At 45.2% G+C, this 16793-nt stretch overlaps 1 protein-coding gene across 8 annotated transcripts in view; it reads right to left on the reverse strand.

The window, feature by feature from the left end:
* Kek5 (leucine-rich repeat, immunoglobulin-like domain-containing kekkon 5 protein) overlaps positions 1-16793 on the reverse strand; it is a 256658-nt gene that overhangs the window by 12648 nt on the left and 227217 nt on the right. For 5 of the 8 annotated variants that reach the window (XM_076808519.1, XM_076808518.1, XM_076808521.1 and 2 more), the window contains one exon: positions 1620-2521. In XM_076808519.1, coding sequence (XP_076664634.1) covers positions 1620-2521 — 902 coding nt within the window. Of the gene's footprint in view, positions 1-1619; positions 2522-2633; positions 2709-13316; positions 13785-16793 lie in introns of those variants that run through there. The other 3 variants (XM_076808523.1, XM_076808525.1, XM_076808524.1) reach the window with 3 other exon arrangements.

The following is a 16793-nucleotide window of genomic DNA, read 5'->3' on the forward strand; positions in this document are numbered from 1 at the left end:
AAGTAAGTATTTTTGGTATCCTATATATTTACGTTAATAATAACTATACAAAAATATAATACTGTTTAAGAATTATTAGGGTAATTAATCTTAAACTCGTCATAAACTTAAAATAACCTACAATTTTATAAACGACTAAAGAAACCCAGATTAATTCATTCGGGTAAATAATAAAGAATTTAACAAAAATTTATTATAAATAAAATGTTTTCATTACCCCAAAATATTACCATATTGATTTATTTTCATTAACTGATAGAAATAGTTAAATTAAATATATATTCAATAATTGGGACACTGATAGTTAATGACTGGGACACGCTATGAATTTCAGTTAATTACTGGGCCATATGAACAATTTCATGTTTCAATTAATTTAAAACTTTTCCTTTAACAAATGTAGATTCTTGTTACTTTATCTGAAAGTAGAAATTTTACGCTTTCGAATAACCATATTTAGTTATAATTTTATACTGTTTAAATATAAAAGAAATTGCAATTATCTCAACTGCTTCCTTAACTGTTCCACCACTGGGCCATTTACCTTATTCCTAATCTTTTATATGGTGAGCAGATATTCCTGCTATTTTTCTCGAGAATACCAAAAACACTGAAAGAAAAATTTGTTTTAACCAATCGTATGTAACTACTTTCCTACGCTAGGCTATTGTTTTGAAAACGCGTGCGTGCGGACTGACTATGGGATCCGTGCAATTCCAAGCGGTGTGCACTATCGTAAGTTTTATTTTTTCTTAACTGTTCCCAAAATCTCTCCACCTTTTTCAAAAAGGCATTTATTAGTTGAAGACTTAACGAATCGAATGGAATATTATTCAAGCCGAACCGTGGGTGGGATCGATCTCAAATCGCGATTTGAATCTTTGACATCGATTACTGTTAAGTTTATTATCAATAAACAAAATATTCTATATACGGTTTGAGAAAGAATTCCTTCAGCTTTAAAGTGAATATAAGACAGTGGCATTATCTTTAAAAATGACCGAGATATTACAGTTTAAGTGATGACGCGTCAGCCGATTTTCTTTCAATTTTCGAAACTTTAAATTTAAATATTTCGAAAACTATTTGACATAGGCCGTTGAAATTCAGTATACATTGTTTTCGCAGGGTTACCGACAAATGCTGTAATTTTTAAGAGAATCGGTGAAACTAAATTTTTCATCCATTCGTTTTGACGTGGAATAGCTCGGACGTGGATACTCTCAGAGTTATGTTTTTGAACGAAAAGTTTTCCAATGACAACGCAGCGAAGATGAACCGAGAACGAGAATGAAAAAAATCGCTGGCTAAATATCTTCTATTCGAAGATCAGGGAAGAATGTTCCTCAGGTACGAACATTTAGAAGTTTCCAAGCTAAGTTGCTTGAACGCGGATTTAACCGGCGCAATCTTTTCAACGGACCTAACCCCCCGCGCCGTGCTAGATTGTACACCAAATTGCTTGCAAGTTACTGTGGATTACCGTAGTCAACGTTCTTCCGCTTTGCCGCGCTTCCCTTCGCAATACTTTAACCCGCCCTCCCCTCTTCCATTCCACTCTGCCGCAGCTTTTAACCGCTCTTTCCGTCCCCGTTTCGGTAAGAAAAAGTTATAGTTACCTGCGGCCGCGGGATCCCGGTCGCCTTGCACCAGAAGGTGACGTTCCCGTTGCCAGCATCGATCTTCACCACTGGCCCGATCGTGTGGATCTCCGGTCTGCAGGCGAACTTGTCGCTGGTAATCTCGTCCCACATTTTTCCGACCAGGCTGGCCGGTTGCTGGCACGTGGTCGGCTGTGTGTACAGCTTACGCTCGATCGTCCAATCGCGAAATCTCTTGAGCAGGCAATTGCAGTTCCATGGATTATTGTGGAGCTCGAGGCTGCCGAGCTTCGGCAGGGACTCGAAGCTCGGCACCTTTAACGAGCTCAGATTGTTGCCGTCCAAGGTCAACAACTGCAGCCCCGGCAGATTGCGAAAGGCCTTCTCTTCGATGCGCTCCAGCTCGTTGTTAGACAGCATCACCTTCTGCAGGTAAACGAGGTCGCGGAACAGCCCGTTCTCCAGCACCTTCAGCTTGTTCTCGTTCAGCAACAGCACCCTGAGCCGCTGCGTCTCCTCGAACGTGCCCGGGTACAGGGTCCTGATGTTGTTCGCCGACAGGTCGATCTCGATCACGATCTTCAGGCCGTTGAACGCGTCCGTGTGGATCGACTCGATCTCGCATTTCCGCAGCACCAGCTTGTGCAGGTTCACCAGGTAGACGCGGCTGAACGAATTGTGCATTAGGTGAGTGATACGGTTCTCCGTGAGATCGAAGTTCTGGATCTCGGAGGACAGGCTGCCGGGTATCTGCGTGAGGTTCTGCTTCACGCATTCGGCGGTCTTCTTGCCGGATACCCATCTGCACTTACACGAGGACGAGCACTGCGCCGTCCAATCTTCCTGGCACCAGCACACGACGACCACCAGCGTCGAGTAAAGTAACAGTTTCGCTGTTCTTAGCTCCATCCCGAGGATTTCTGTTAACAAGGGAAACACGACCGAGGAGATTAGAACAAGTTTCGAGCATGCACCGGTGTGTACCGGCACCTGACCAGAAAATGGTCGGACATATTTGAGGATGTAACCCACTTCGGTACAAGTCCGGAGTCTTGCGTCATGCACGTTACCGTTCGATTCGCCGTAAGATTAAATAGACCGGGGGTTCCGTAGGAATTTCTGTCCCAACGAGCGACAAACGGCGGGGTAATATCAGACAGTAGAACCTAATCAACGACACGCATCAATTAGAGCCTGCAATGCCGACCACCGCGACAGGAATAGGCGAATAACAAAACGGTAGCTTTGCGTAACAAGTGCGGCTCTCGTACGTAATGAGTAGCGAAAAAATAGCAAGTTCAGCCAGCGTAACGCGATCCGTACTTTCGCGTTCTCGGGCAACGAGTTCTTGTCAATTAGTATTTCTGCATAGGGGCGCTCGTTATCGAACAAAATTCCCTGTAATCAGTCGGCAGATCTGCGGGGCATTCAGCTTGGGACTTTAATTAAAAACATTTTTAACTAGCAAAGGTTTTACGCAGAACCTTGTACTTGCAGGCGGTGAATAGTTGTAAGGCCTGGGCAATACGATCAACAAGAGGAAACTCAACTTTCCCTGTTATCAGAGGAAGCCCGGGAGAGCGGGTGCAGTAGAATACTTGCGGAACCGTGGGCATCTCCGTTTTCGTTCCGCTCCTTCTCCTCCCCCGTCTTCTTCCCTCCGCTTGCTCCTTTTTCGTGTTTTTACGTCGCTGCAAGCCAGCCGGTTCCCTTTATATTTCTTAGCCCGTTTCGTTAATCTCGAAGCGGGAGGCCACCTTAAGCGCGCCGACCGTTGGCAATTTAACTTAATATCGTTTCGGTGTCCCCCTGTCGTCGGTCGGCCGGCGCGTTGCTCAAGTTAAATTAATACAACACGACGCCGAGCACACTTTACCCCTTTTATTATCGCCGGGGCCCGTGGAGTCCGAGGTTGTGCATCAAATTACTCTTTCCGCTGGGAGGCGGCGGGTACAATTCATTTTGTGCCTCCCACCGGGATAGAACCCTGAAGAAGAGGTCGAGGAAACGGCCGTGCACCGACGACGACGACTACGGCTACGACCACGTCCTTGCACTATTTGAATTTATTCCAAAACTCCGAGGGGAAGGAAGAAACGCCGGGAGGTAGACAGCCCCGGCCTCGTATTTTCCTTCTGGCGGGTGTGTGACGAAAAATCGAAAGAAGGGAGCGAGGTAACGGCGAATATACGCGGGTAAATCGATTCTCCAAGCCATCCTCCTCGAGGGCCCTCCGACATTATAATAATGTCAATTCTCGCGGGCTCGATATAAGCGAACGTTACACAAATTCAATTACCGTTGACGCGTGTACACCATCGGCAAACTGCGTTTATCAAGTGCGGGAGACGCCACGCTGCGGCTCAAATCACTTTCGGCTCAACGTTATCAAATATTTATAACGGGGGCAACATTGGACGACGTGGCGCGTTAACTGGCTTACTTGAGCCTCCAGGCGTTTTCAGGCAGTCGAAAGTGAACAGGATTGGCAAATACTGCTTTTCGTGGCAACTGCGATACGACAGACTTTTCCACCGTGAAAGGGGCGGGCTTTTGTCTGTCGATGTTACTTATGCCATCGATTTATAAAAACAATTGCTTTGTTCCTTGCTAACGCGTGTAGAAAATCGCATCGTTTAGTGACAGGCGAGATGATCGCTCGTTCCGACCATTGCTTCCCGGTGACAACGTAATTCTTTCAACTCCACTCGCGAACCGATTATCGCCTAACGCCATTCGCTGTCAATTAAGATTGTACTTCGCGAGTTTTTGTGTTCGCGATCGGACAACAGGGCGCCCGGACGCAATAAATAACACGATTCGAAGATAATGCAAATCCCCGTTGTGCAGCGACGCAGCAACGCGCAATAATCCCGTGTACACCGATCAAATCCCTTCGCAGTGGAAACGTGCGACGAAAATCAATTACAGGCAAGTGGTAGTAAAAGTGCCCTTGTACGTGTAGCGGTACAGGTGGCCCGAGCCCTTATCTCGCCAGTAAATGTATTTAAAGCCATCGCGCACATCATTACGAGTGGCAGCATGTGTTCTGCAAGTCTGACTTTCAACAGCAAAATCTCCGGACCCCAGCTACCCTCGAAACATTCCTAAGAAAGTAATAGCGAGCCACCCACTAGACGAGCGTAGGTGGGGCGAGGGTCTCGAAAGGGGTCTTATGGAATCGATTAAATTTCGCTCGCGAGGAAAAGCAAACGTGTCGTCGAGGAAGAAATGAATGGGCTGGGCGGTGGAAATTTATTTCACCAGGGAATCGAGATTTCTTCGATGGACCGTGAGAGAACTTTCTACGTGCGTGGCCCGCACGAGCATTCTTCTCGGAACGGGGAACTTGCTGAAGTCTCCGCCCGCAACGAGGGAGAACTCGTGGCTCCGCGCACTTCACCAAAGACTTTATCGTCGGAAGACCAGGGGGTACGATTCTTTTGTGCCCGAGTGCGCGGTGAACCGCTCCAAGACAAAATAAATACGGTCCGGGGGGCTTCATTGTGCGTCCCATTTTTCTCGTTACATCGTTTTACATCCCGCCGCATTTCTTCGCTTCTCCCTCTACTCTTCCTCCACTTCCTCTTCCGGGCTTTCTACCGCTGCTCTTTTTTTTTTCCAGCGGCTCAACACATTCCTACCGCCGGCTTTTTCTGCCCCTTTCAAGCCCCCGGAGGGTCGTGCTGGTTTCACCCGATCGTTCTAACGCTTCATCGATCGATCGCATTTGACTTGTAAATATCCGGGCAACCAGGACATTAGATATGCATAAGGCGAAAGTAAAGAGTTTACGTTCCTTCTCTGTCCCTCTACGTATGCGCACGGGGTGGGCCGTATATCAGGATTACAAGTGCAACCGAATGCGGACTAGTTCCTACGGCACGCATACCTCTGGAATGCACGTGACGTGCTCTTTCCCTAAATACTCGTCACTCGCGCCGAAAATGTACATTCTGTCAAAAAAGTACCGGGAATCGGTCAATGAAACACAAAATATGTATTGTTCATCGAAATTTACTGTATCGCCTTCAAAGTAGGCCCCTTTTGAAATAATACGCTGATGCCAAAGAAGAACCCAATCATTAAAATATTTTTTCAACGCATTCTTTGGAGCCAACTTCAATACTCGCCGCGAATTCTCTTTTATGTCATGTATCGACTGAAAACGGGTGCCTCGAAGTGGTAATTTCAGTTTTGTGAAAAGAAAAAAGTCGGCCGGAGCCATATCAGGGGAATGCGGTGGCTGCTCGATAAGATTTGTTGAGTGTTTGGCCAGAAATTCGTTCGCGATAATAGCCTTGTGAGATGGTGCGTTATCGTGGTGCAAAATCCATGAGTTTTCTTTCCACGAATCTGGTCTTTTTCGACGAATTTACTCTCTCAAATGCCGCATAACGCTCGGATAATATTCTTTATTTACTGTCTTACCTTGTGGCAAGAATTCCGAGTGCACAGCACCGCGGTAATCGAAAATAAACTGTCAACATCACCTTCGCTTTTGATCGACTTTGACGTGCTTTTTTCGGTTTCGGCTGAATTGGAAGGCGCCGTTCCGAAGCTTGTTGACTGGTTTGCATGTCAAACTCGTAAACCCATGTCTCATCACCAGTTGCAATGCGTTTTATGAATGTGGGGTCGGAATTGACTCGTTCTAACATATCTTCAGCGACCTTAACGCGATTGAGTTTTTGCAGAAAATTCAGGTCTTTCGGCACTAGTCGAGCGGCAACGCGTTTCATGCCCAAACAATCGTTTAAAATGGTACGAATTGATTCGCGAGACACAGAAATATCGGTGGCTATCTCTCTCGGACTTAAACGACGATTTCCAGCCACCGTTTCCTTTACTTTAGCGATGCGAAGTTCAGTCGAAGACGTTGATGGCCGACCAGAGCGAGGCAAATCTTCCGCCACATCTCGACCGCTTTTAAATGCACTGTACCACTCATGCGCGCGTGTTTTTGATAAAGTCGATTCACCGTAAGCCTTATGTAACATTTTCAGCGCTTCGGCACGCGAAATTCCATTTGCAATGGAAAATTTCAGACAGATTCTTTGTTCGATATTTTTATCCATTGTAAAAATCGCAAAACACACTTGAGATGTAAACAAACTAAATGACAAGTGACGCTCAAACTCCGCGTGAGTATAGAGGACAGTTGTGCCAACTTAGCGGCAAAAAGAATTTCAACAATCCCTTTAAGCGAGCTTTTTAAATGCTCGACTCCCGGTACTTTTCTGACAGAATGTATATCATACTCTTTCATCGAACGCCACACTGCTCCCCGATTCCTCTGTACACCCCATGTTTACAGCGACGACGTTAAAGTGGACACCCTGTGCAGAGGCTGAGCCAGCTAAGTGGTGTGTTTCATAGAGGCATGGTGAACCGGTGATCAGAGAGGGTGAACTGGAAGCAGTGTCCTTTGGAAACACGGCCCGGAAGGGACCTTCTACGTGCCTTGTTCCAGGACGTGCACGGTCGGAAGGAGTTTGACGCGGACATACGTCCCTACGCGAGTGTGCGTGGCGTGCAGGTCCAAATTGCCAGTGGTTAGCATAGTTAGGAAAAAGGTCAGATAACGAGGGAGGCCGTGTTTTTCTCGCTCGGGCGGAATTTCAAATTCGGCCACCCTCTATCCATCAAAATCATCCGGTCGCAACGGTCACCGGACGGTGTTTTCATAAAAACTTCATCGATCATGCTGCCCGCGACCGGCAAGATTATTATCTCTCGCCCACCCTCCCCCGCTTTCTTCCCCCTATTATTTCCCTGCCTTCCTTTTTACTCGCTCAAACTTGGCGATAACGAGCGCGACGCTTCGCACCCCGCGAAACCCGCGAGCGACGCTGAAACCTCTGATACTCGACGCGCAAATCGAGGCATTGGTTTGAAATAAAAAAACATCGAAGGGCGTTTATCGTCGGCGATAGGGCCCCGCGTTTAAGAAGCGGAAATCGTTTCTGGATAAACGCGCGTTAGCGGGATTATCGTCCGTCGCGTTCGGGACGAATGGATTCCCCATCGGTGGGGGAATCTGAAAGCCGGCGATTTTATTTACAGGGGTCCCTTTAAATTGAATCTTCAATTTCTGAAGTTCGCATTGCGGTGTTCACGAGCGTCGTTATTCCACCGAACCGATTTCCCGGGAACCGGCAACGAGACCGATGCCTCCTCGCCCTTTTCCCCCGGAATCTCTCGTTCGTTCTATGTCGCTTTTCCAAGTTTAAAACTCTGTTTCCTCTTTGTAATAAATTGTGACTCGTTACAGTCCCGATCATGATTGCGATTCAAACGCTCGCTCCCGGGATTTCTCGTGCTTCCCAATCCCCGGCCCGCTGATTATCGTGTCTTTTCATATGCAAAAAGGATAGCTCCTCCCATCGACCCTCCGTCGAACGAGACTCTCGATTAATATCCGCTATTTCGAGAGTAATCGCCGAAGCGCGAGCCCAATGAATTATGGCGGTGATCGTCGGTTTGCCCGACCATTATAAATCCTATCAGTCCCCTCTAACTGCCACGGATATGGTCCGAACGATGAACGTCACGTTTAGTGTACACAACCATTGACCGATCGAAGCTGTTCCAATGATATAATTATACGATATGTTAATTAAATCGAGACGCGGAAACCTGTTGTCCGCGATTGGCGGGCGTATTGAGCACAATGCTTAACTCAAATTAATTTCAAGAGAACTCGTACCTATGTACACTCACGTTTCTTTCTCGAGGTGTGCCCTCGTTTTTTTCTCCTTTACCGCGTTCCCCGCAGAGGGTACATTCGAGGGCCTATTTAAGTTTAATCGTCCGTGGAAATGTCTCGTTGCATGTGCACCCACATGGACCGCGGAGTTTCGAATGATATAGCAAACGTGTCGTGCTCGGCGAAGTCGATCGGATAAACCTCCTTCGATCGACGAACGCGTTGCGTCCGAGACTTTTCTAATATCCACAATAATCGAGTCGTTCCTTCCGAGACTCGCGTTGCGAAGGGAGAATCCACTCTCCTCGAAGCGCGTGTGCCTGAGAACCATCGCGACACGTACTTCTTTTCCACTCTGCGAAACGAAATTTAAAACGCTTCGGAAAATTCATGGCTCTCCTCCGACGCCCTCGCAAGATCCTTTTTAATTTACGTTCCGCCTGGGATAAGACGAAATTGATCGGGCACTTTTTCATCGGGGATAACTCCTCTTTTAAATTCAATTTAATTCCTTCGTATCTGATAGTAATAGTTTTCCATTGGTTCTCTATTGATACAAGATTTCAACCCATTTCTGATTTCCAAAGGTTCGAATCTTTTGATGCACAGCTAGGGCAGAGGAAGGAAGAAACCAGACGAGTGCCATTCACTCGAGGACGTTTGCTCCTTATTAGGCGGAAAGTTCCTCCCCCTGGGCCGGGAATATTTTTATACCGCCGCAATCGAAGACCCGGCGATTTGGAGATTCGCGGAGAAGTTGGGATAATTATTCGCAGTCCGAGCGGCTTCGAAGTGGAATCGATTTGCTGCCACTGCGGACGAGGGGGAGCAGAGATCCGGCATTAGGATCCTCCTGGAGGCAGCGTCGTCTATATACGGTACATTATATTCCAGTTATCATAGAAACTTCCCCGAAGATTCAGTTTCAAAGTGGAGCGGCCAAGGCGTAATAACGAAAAGGCGCGGAGGGGGTTGGAAAAGTTTTCGCTAAATTGGTCGGTTGAAGTACAAATCGTCGGCGTGGTCGAAGCAAACCGCATAGACACCGAGTTTCTGTTTCCCTCAAGTAATTATATTATCTCGTTGAATTTTCCTGCCCCGTTCGTTTCCCCTACGTTTCCATCTCCGACTCTGTACGTACTGCGAAATGCAAACAGTAATCGCGTAGGAAATGCTGCTCGCTCAACTATTTGTCAGCCTTAAACGAATCCTTGATATCGTCCATAACGCCCAAATTGTATTCCATTATTGTCCCAGCCATTCACCACGAAGCCATTAATCTATTTAATTTTCTTTGAATTTCAGTTCTGCGCGATTACCCGAACAATCGAAAAGTTCTGCGCTATTCAGACAACTGAGCACTGTACAACGCGATAATTACCACTGTCCAGTTGAAACTCATTCACCTGCACGCCAGGTTAACGGGGAAATAATACGTTCGTGCTGAAAAACAAACGGAGGCTTATGACTTTCCCGAGAGTTGGGAAAAAAAGAGCCGCGTTGTTAAACAGCTTTTCAGGTGCAGAGGGGTGGATTCGAATGTTGCAAGGGTCACCCGTGTTTCGGCTAACGAAAATTTTCCATTTTCCCCGTTTTAATTTTACCCTATTGATCGCTCGTGCTGCGGGGTGAATATCGCTGGGCTCGCAGTCGAGCGTTCTGTTAAAAATCGAAAAGCTTTCTACGGTTGGTGATTGTAGTATTCCAACAGAAATTAATGGACCGTCGTGTATTAACGGCAAAAGATACTTTATTTGCCGAATGATGGATGTTCCTGTACATTAAGCACGAGTGTATCGAACAATGAACGAGTACAATGAATTGAAGAGGCTTCGGAGGGAGAGAAGCGGGGGAAGGCATTCCATAATTCGCTTGTTTCTGGATTAGTCGCGTCTTGCGTGCAGTCGCGCAACTCTCTCGGGTGGAAAGCGAAGCACGATCATGGCCGAGGAGAGAAGTCAGAGTTTTTCGAAAATTATCGAAGCGCGAGCCGCGTTTATTGCGTCTGTGCGGGGGCTGGGAGCGAAAAGGCGCCTGGGTAATCGACTTTCTAATTATAAACGAGAAACGACGGGTGTCAGAGGGTGGCCTGGACTCTCGGCAGAGGGGTCACTTTTCCTCGATAAGCCGTTAATACTTAATTACCAATGAATATCGATACCGTCGCCGGCTGCTCGAATAATAGTGGAGCCGATAACACAATTCCGAGCGAGTTGCGCGCGACCCCCGGCTGCGAACGCTTCCGCAATTATTCCCGTATTTTCCATCTGCATGAGCGCGACAAATTTCCCCGAACCAATACCAGCGCTCCCTTGAACGTGAAAAGACGATCGATCCAGCGACGGGGTTCCGCGCTGCTCCCTATCGAACGCGATCGCGGTGCGCAGCGCGTTGGGGAAGCGCGCTTTACGCGGTCTTTTCGGCATTGTGTCTTGACTGACAGCGGCTGTTATCGAGGAGGAGGATAATCACCATTGTGATTGGAAACGAGGAAGAAGAAAATGATCTGGCTGGCGTGGGTTCCCGCGAGAAGGAGAATACACGGGGTTAGATATTAATGACGGCTTGCGATGGGAGATCCCATTGAATCGTGGCTGAACGTTCTCCAGCAGCGACTCTGCGTAGGTGGCTTGGAACCAAAGAAAGAAAGCCGATCGATGGACAGTCGGAAACCTGTATTCGCTAATAACGGGAGAGAGGGCGGCTCTCCTGGTTCTAGCCGCTTACAGTTACACCCCCGTGTAGCCGTGACGTGGCAACTATACACGGGGTAAACCGAGGCGATGCCCCGGAAGACTCAGCCAGCAAGATATTAATATGGGTGCGGGAGTCGATATACACCTGCTGCCTTCCCCTCTAGGGATGACACCCTTTATGTAACTAAACCTCTCATCGTCTATCCAGCTGCACGTACGCAACGTCGTTTCGCGTGCACACAGAGAAACAGGAGAATACCACTCGTGATTACGAGATACAACTGTCTCCGGGGAGGTCCGTAAGGAAGAACGATGTCACGCCGAGGGAAGCTACACGTACGTGGCTACAACGAGGATCATATGTGCCAGTGCTTGTCCTTCCTGGGGCTTCTGTCCCTTCCGCGTGTTCCCCGAGCCGCCTAAATGGCGGTTGCTCGTGTCGTGGATAAAGGAAAAGGGTGTCGGATTTGGTGACGCTGAACAGTTGGACGTGGCGTGACGGGGAAGGCGTTTAGACGCTTCGAATAATATACACGATTCTTTATATAGGCGAGGAATCGGTGTGTTCGTCGAAAGTCATCTGTGCGTAGTTTAAGTTCCTAGTATTTCGGGTTGAATAACCGTTTGAAAAGGAAATTTATCCATCAAATGATTGCGAGGGGATTCGAGCAGAGCCATTCAGCTTGTCGAGAAGTTCATTCTCTCTAAGCCTGATATTCGAAATGGCTGCTCTGTTTAAACGCAACGAATAGGAAGAAGTGTATAGAAACTAGAAACTTTCAGCCGGAGTAGCTTCCTGAAAAACGGTAATTACTTCCCGCGACTAGGTCAGTGTCATGAAATGCTAGGACCCGATGTCCCCATCCTGCTAAATAGCCTCCATTCAAGCTTCAGTACAGAAAGCTAATTTGGGGCTATGAAAATGTATAGTTTTATTATTATTATTATTTATTTGCACGGGTAAAGATCCTTTAGTTTACAATGAACAGTTCATAAAGTTAACAAATATACAATGTAAAAGAAAAGAAAAGAGAAGAAAAGCCAGTACACACATAAACAAACAATAATACAATAAAATAATGGAATTAATAATTAATACAATTAAAGTTAGAATTCGAATTAACGGGCGTGTACAGCGACGTTCCTGCGAGCCAAAAGTGTACCAAGCTGGCCAAGGTACCGTTAAAAGAGTCGATATGTTCGCCATAACGATTTGCTAATCTGCATATTGCGTTAATGGAGTTATTCATCCCAAACGAAGTGTTGTGTCCCGATAAGTAAAAAAGAGAAGGCGATCTTAGAGAAACAATAGGCGCATACAGGTTAACCAGAGCCAAAATGTCCGCAGAGTCGACGTAGCTATTGATAATAGGGCTGAGACTATTCGAATAATTTAATATTCGAATATTTTACAAGTATTCGAATGCTACGAATAAACTTCGAATATTTGAGTATTCGAATGTTATTATGCGGATACTATTTGAATACATCAGTATTCGAATACTTAAATATTCGAATAGTATTCGAATACTTGGATATTCGAATAGTATTCGAATACTTGGATATTCGAATAGTATTCGAATACTTGGATATTCGAATTATATTCGCCACATAATTGAGCATCTGAAGTATTTGAATACTTGGATATTCGAATTATATTCGCCAAATAATTGAGCATTTGAAGTATTCGAACATTCGAATACCGAAAAATTCGACAAATAGTCCCAGCCCTAGCTAGTATGGTGTGAAGTGAGTCAAAATTAGCTTACAAGATTTCACCCTGACAAATGTACCTAAAGAACTTGATTTATAATTCACACCATACTATTCGAATTCTTAAATATTCAAATAGTATTCGAATACTTGGATATTCGAATTATATTCGCCAAATAATTGAGCATCTGAAGTATTCGAATATTCGAATACCGAAAAATTCGACAAATAGTCCCAGCCCTAATTGATAATACTGAAAAGGCAAGTAGATCAGACAGACTTCGACGATGTTCCAATGTGAGAAGACCGCTGACATTTATAATTAACACAGAACATTATGACACCAGATATGAAGTCAGAATCTAAATCTCGAAATGGAGCAAGTTACAATCAACGGCGATTAGTGCCGTACTTACTCTCCTTTAGCCGTAATGAGCTTTAACTTCTTTTGGCCTCCTAAAAAAGGAGAGTTATTAAAGAGAACGGACCGGAGGCTGATGCTTAAAATCGAGAGATGAAACGTTTCTCGTTGCAACGAAAGGGCCTATTACGGTATCAATATCAGAAAGATATATGTGATTTGCAGGGTATACCTACGCCAGGGAAATTACGCAGTCCTCTTGTGTGATCTCGTTTTCAAGCACGCTCGTACAGGAGATATTTGATCGACACGGTGCTACAGTTCCCGGCGCTGTAATTACGTATCGCAGGGACGTCATAATGAAGCGCGAAACTGAGGAAAAACGGAACCGCCGGGGAATATTAAAATTTTAACAGAAGTTTGATGCACGTTCTGTTCGTTAATTTTCACGTGCGCAACATCGCAGTATCGCTCTCTCGTGCTGAAATACGCCCGCTTGCCTCCACATCCCATTAAAATTATTGAAGACGTGCAATTCCAGCGATGCCATTTCAGAATCACCGATTCGCTTTGCCGAATAACTAACGTTCACGATTAAACACGCACTACTTCGCCCCGCGCAGCACGCGCTGCAATATCGATTGCTCTCTGCCGCTCGCAAAGAATCGTTCCCACCCGAAGATACACTTGCGCTCGCTACGAGCGAGCTCGCGGAACTAAGAATAGTTGAGCGCTTTGTTATTCGCGCGGGCGTGATCGAAACGTGCGGCAATAATTCCCCGTTCTATCTATCTATAAACACAGACGAGATACAATAAAGTTCGCAGATGTCAAAGGAGACGCAGCTGTGCCCGGTAGGAAGCTCATATTTTATCATCGGATCCCCAAGATTACGCGGACAGGTCAGCTAATGGCATATCCCTCGAGAGCAGCTTCGTCTGCTCCATCGAGACGAGTGCAGCGCAATAAAGGAGGAGAGTATTCACCAAGTTTATTGCAAAAACGAAGGAGAACACTGATGAATCTCAATGAACTATCGCTCGCACTACTGGATGCTTTGAATTCAACTTTCACGGAATGCTAAGTCCCTAGACACCTTATAAATCTTAAAGACAAGCTCCCCACGCTTTCTCAATCACGAAGAGCGATTCGCAAATTCTTAATCTTTCGCTGAGAATCTTTTAGATTTAAGATTTCAGAAAATCATCGACCTTCGCGCTATCGCGATTCATAAGAGACGAGAGGCTCGCGCCGACCAGGGGAGTTCAGCGAACCCGACGCGATTAATGGAAAAGAAAGTTCGCCCCAGGGGGGAGAGTGGGTAGGAGAAGGCTGGTTAACAGAAAAAATTACAGAGAAACGATAATGAGCGTGTTATGGTAACGGAGCAGATAATGAGAGAGACAGCGTAAATCTTTGGTTGGTGGGTCATTTATACGACGGGGGTTGCGGGGTAAAAGGGTCCGCGATGGAAGATGGAATGGTCCCTGGTAATTTTCTTTTAGTGGCGCTTGGGATGTTCACTCGCGCACCGAAACCGGGGAAGCACGTAGCCAGAAAAGACAGAAAGCACTTTTTCCAGCATGTAATTATCAACGATATTTCTCTCTCATTTTCTCCCCGTTCCCCGGGCAACTTCGCCCCGCGGGGAAGTGAGCGATCACCAAGAAACGAGAAAATGAAGGTGGACAACGGAATTCCTTTTAATCTAACCGCGAAATCTACTCTCCTTAAGGGGGGAACCTTATGTAAATGGTCTGTTTTTCAAGAATTTTTTTTTGGAAAATGTAATGCGCAGATTGATTTAAAATTTGAAATACCATTTATTAACGTTATAATGTAAAAAAATATATTTTTTATAAATTTTAATTGTTAATAATAATGGTGCAATGGCGGCTTGAAAATGGCATCCTGTAAATTCGCCGTGCAGTGTACAATGCACAAAAATGATCTGAAACAAAAAAATCAAAATGGAATAGTTACTTTATGCAAAAACGCTCAGCATGACATTTTTCTTTTATTAAAATTTTCAAAATTGCAAAAATGGCGAAGTTTTGAAGAAAGAAACGGATTTTCGGTTATGAACAATTGTTAATAACAATATTTTACATAAAAAATAAAGAAATCGGAGCTCGTCATGCTGAGGCCAATTATTTATAGAATATATATGCCAAGTTTCATAAAAATCGAGTAATTAGTTTTTGAGCTACGTTGCACGGCATGCGAAATTTTGCGTTTCGAGAAAAATGCGTTTAAAATTTGAGTAACAGAAAAATCGTAATTCATTTTGACTTACCGCAGTTTTTTGTTAATCTGCGATTCCAGGGCCATAAAATAGATCTTCCTCTTCTTCAAAAACTTGTAACTCAGCCGTTTTTTCTTCTTTTCGAGAAGCACAAGCCTCTTTGGCCCAAGGAAGGCTGCGGCGCTCCTGCTGTTGAATACGGCGTTTGTCCTCATTTTCGGCAAACCTTTTGCTCTGCTGTCCAATTACTATGCTAAGTTGTTGCATTGTTTGAAGGACAAACGAAAATCCTTCGTTAAACAGGCCGGCAGCCAAAAAAGCAGCTATTTCAACAATTTTAATACCGCAGTTGAGATGTTTAGGTGCTAAACGCCAAACGATAGCGTTAAAGCTCTCGTTAGCATTTTGCGTATGTCCACCTAAACATCTCTCTAACAAATCATCCCGTGACAAGTCTTCATAAATTGGGCGAATATGTTTTTGTACATCTTCGTGTAATGGAGGTGGATGATCAAATTCTTGCCCCGAGGCTTGTGCGACGCGCCACTTACACCACGAATCGGCGCCGGGGGGACAATCGTCGTGCTGCGGTTTTTTATTTGTCGAAGATAGGTGATGAAATGTTGCCATTATCGCCTTTCTCATCTCAATCACAGAATCACTGTTACGCCTAATAGCGAGACCGTAGTATTTTGTTAATTTTTTTATTAACACGTCTGTCAGTTTTCCTTTTCCTCCTAATTTTGCACTCTTTTTTACATTGCGCAACCGACTGCCCATCCTCTTTTCCACATGTCCAATGCACTCGTTCTTTTTAATTTTGAAATTATGACCATACGGTTCAATATCGAGTATAGCCTTGAACGTCTTAGCGTCACCGTCTCCTATATAATTACTGTAGCGTACTCCGTGTAATTCTTCAGAGCGAAGAAACATTTCAACTACAGCATCTACTTCCATCTTACCCGAAGACCCACTGTGATTTACTGCACAATGCCCATCTTCTTTGTGCTCTAAATATTCGGGATTCTTTTTATCGTTTTTATAAAACGTACATATTTGGCAGTAGCTACTTTTCACCAATAAATCGATGACTTTCCCCGTGTTATAACCGATGAGCGTCGTTACACCGTAGTGTGAAGAAAATCCTCGCTTTTTCCAAGAGCCGTCTCCAGATACTTTGAGTCTTGTCAAGGGTTGTTCCTTTTTTTCATTCAATTGTTTTTCTTGTTCAACAGCTTTGTGACACGTGTCATTATACATTTTTTGCGCTGCGGTATGTATATGCTGTATAATGCCGTCATAAGCACTTACACTCAATTCACAGCCTAAATCCATCATGCCGCAAAATATATTTATTCCTTTACGTGCCACGCCTAGTAAACGCATCACAAACACAATTCTGCGGTTAATTTCGAAACTATTATTTAGAAATGGTCCCGAATTGATTAAAACAGTTCCACACGCA

This window comes from Andrena cerasifolii, chromosome 3, assembly GCF_050908995.1.
Source record: "Andrena cerasifolii isolate SP2316 chromosome 3, iyAndCera1_principal, whole genome shotgun sequence".
NCBI lineage: Eukaryota > Metazoa > Arthropoda > Insecta > Hymenoptera > Andrenidae > Andrena > Andrena cerasifolii.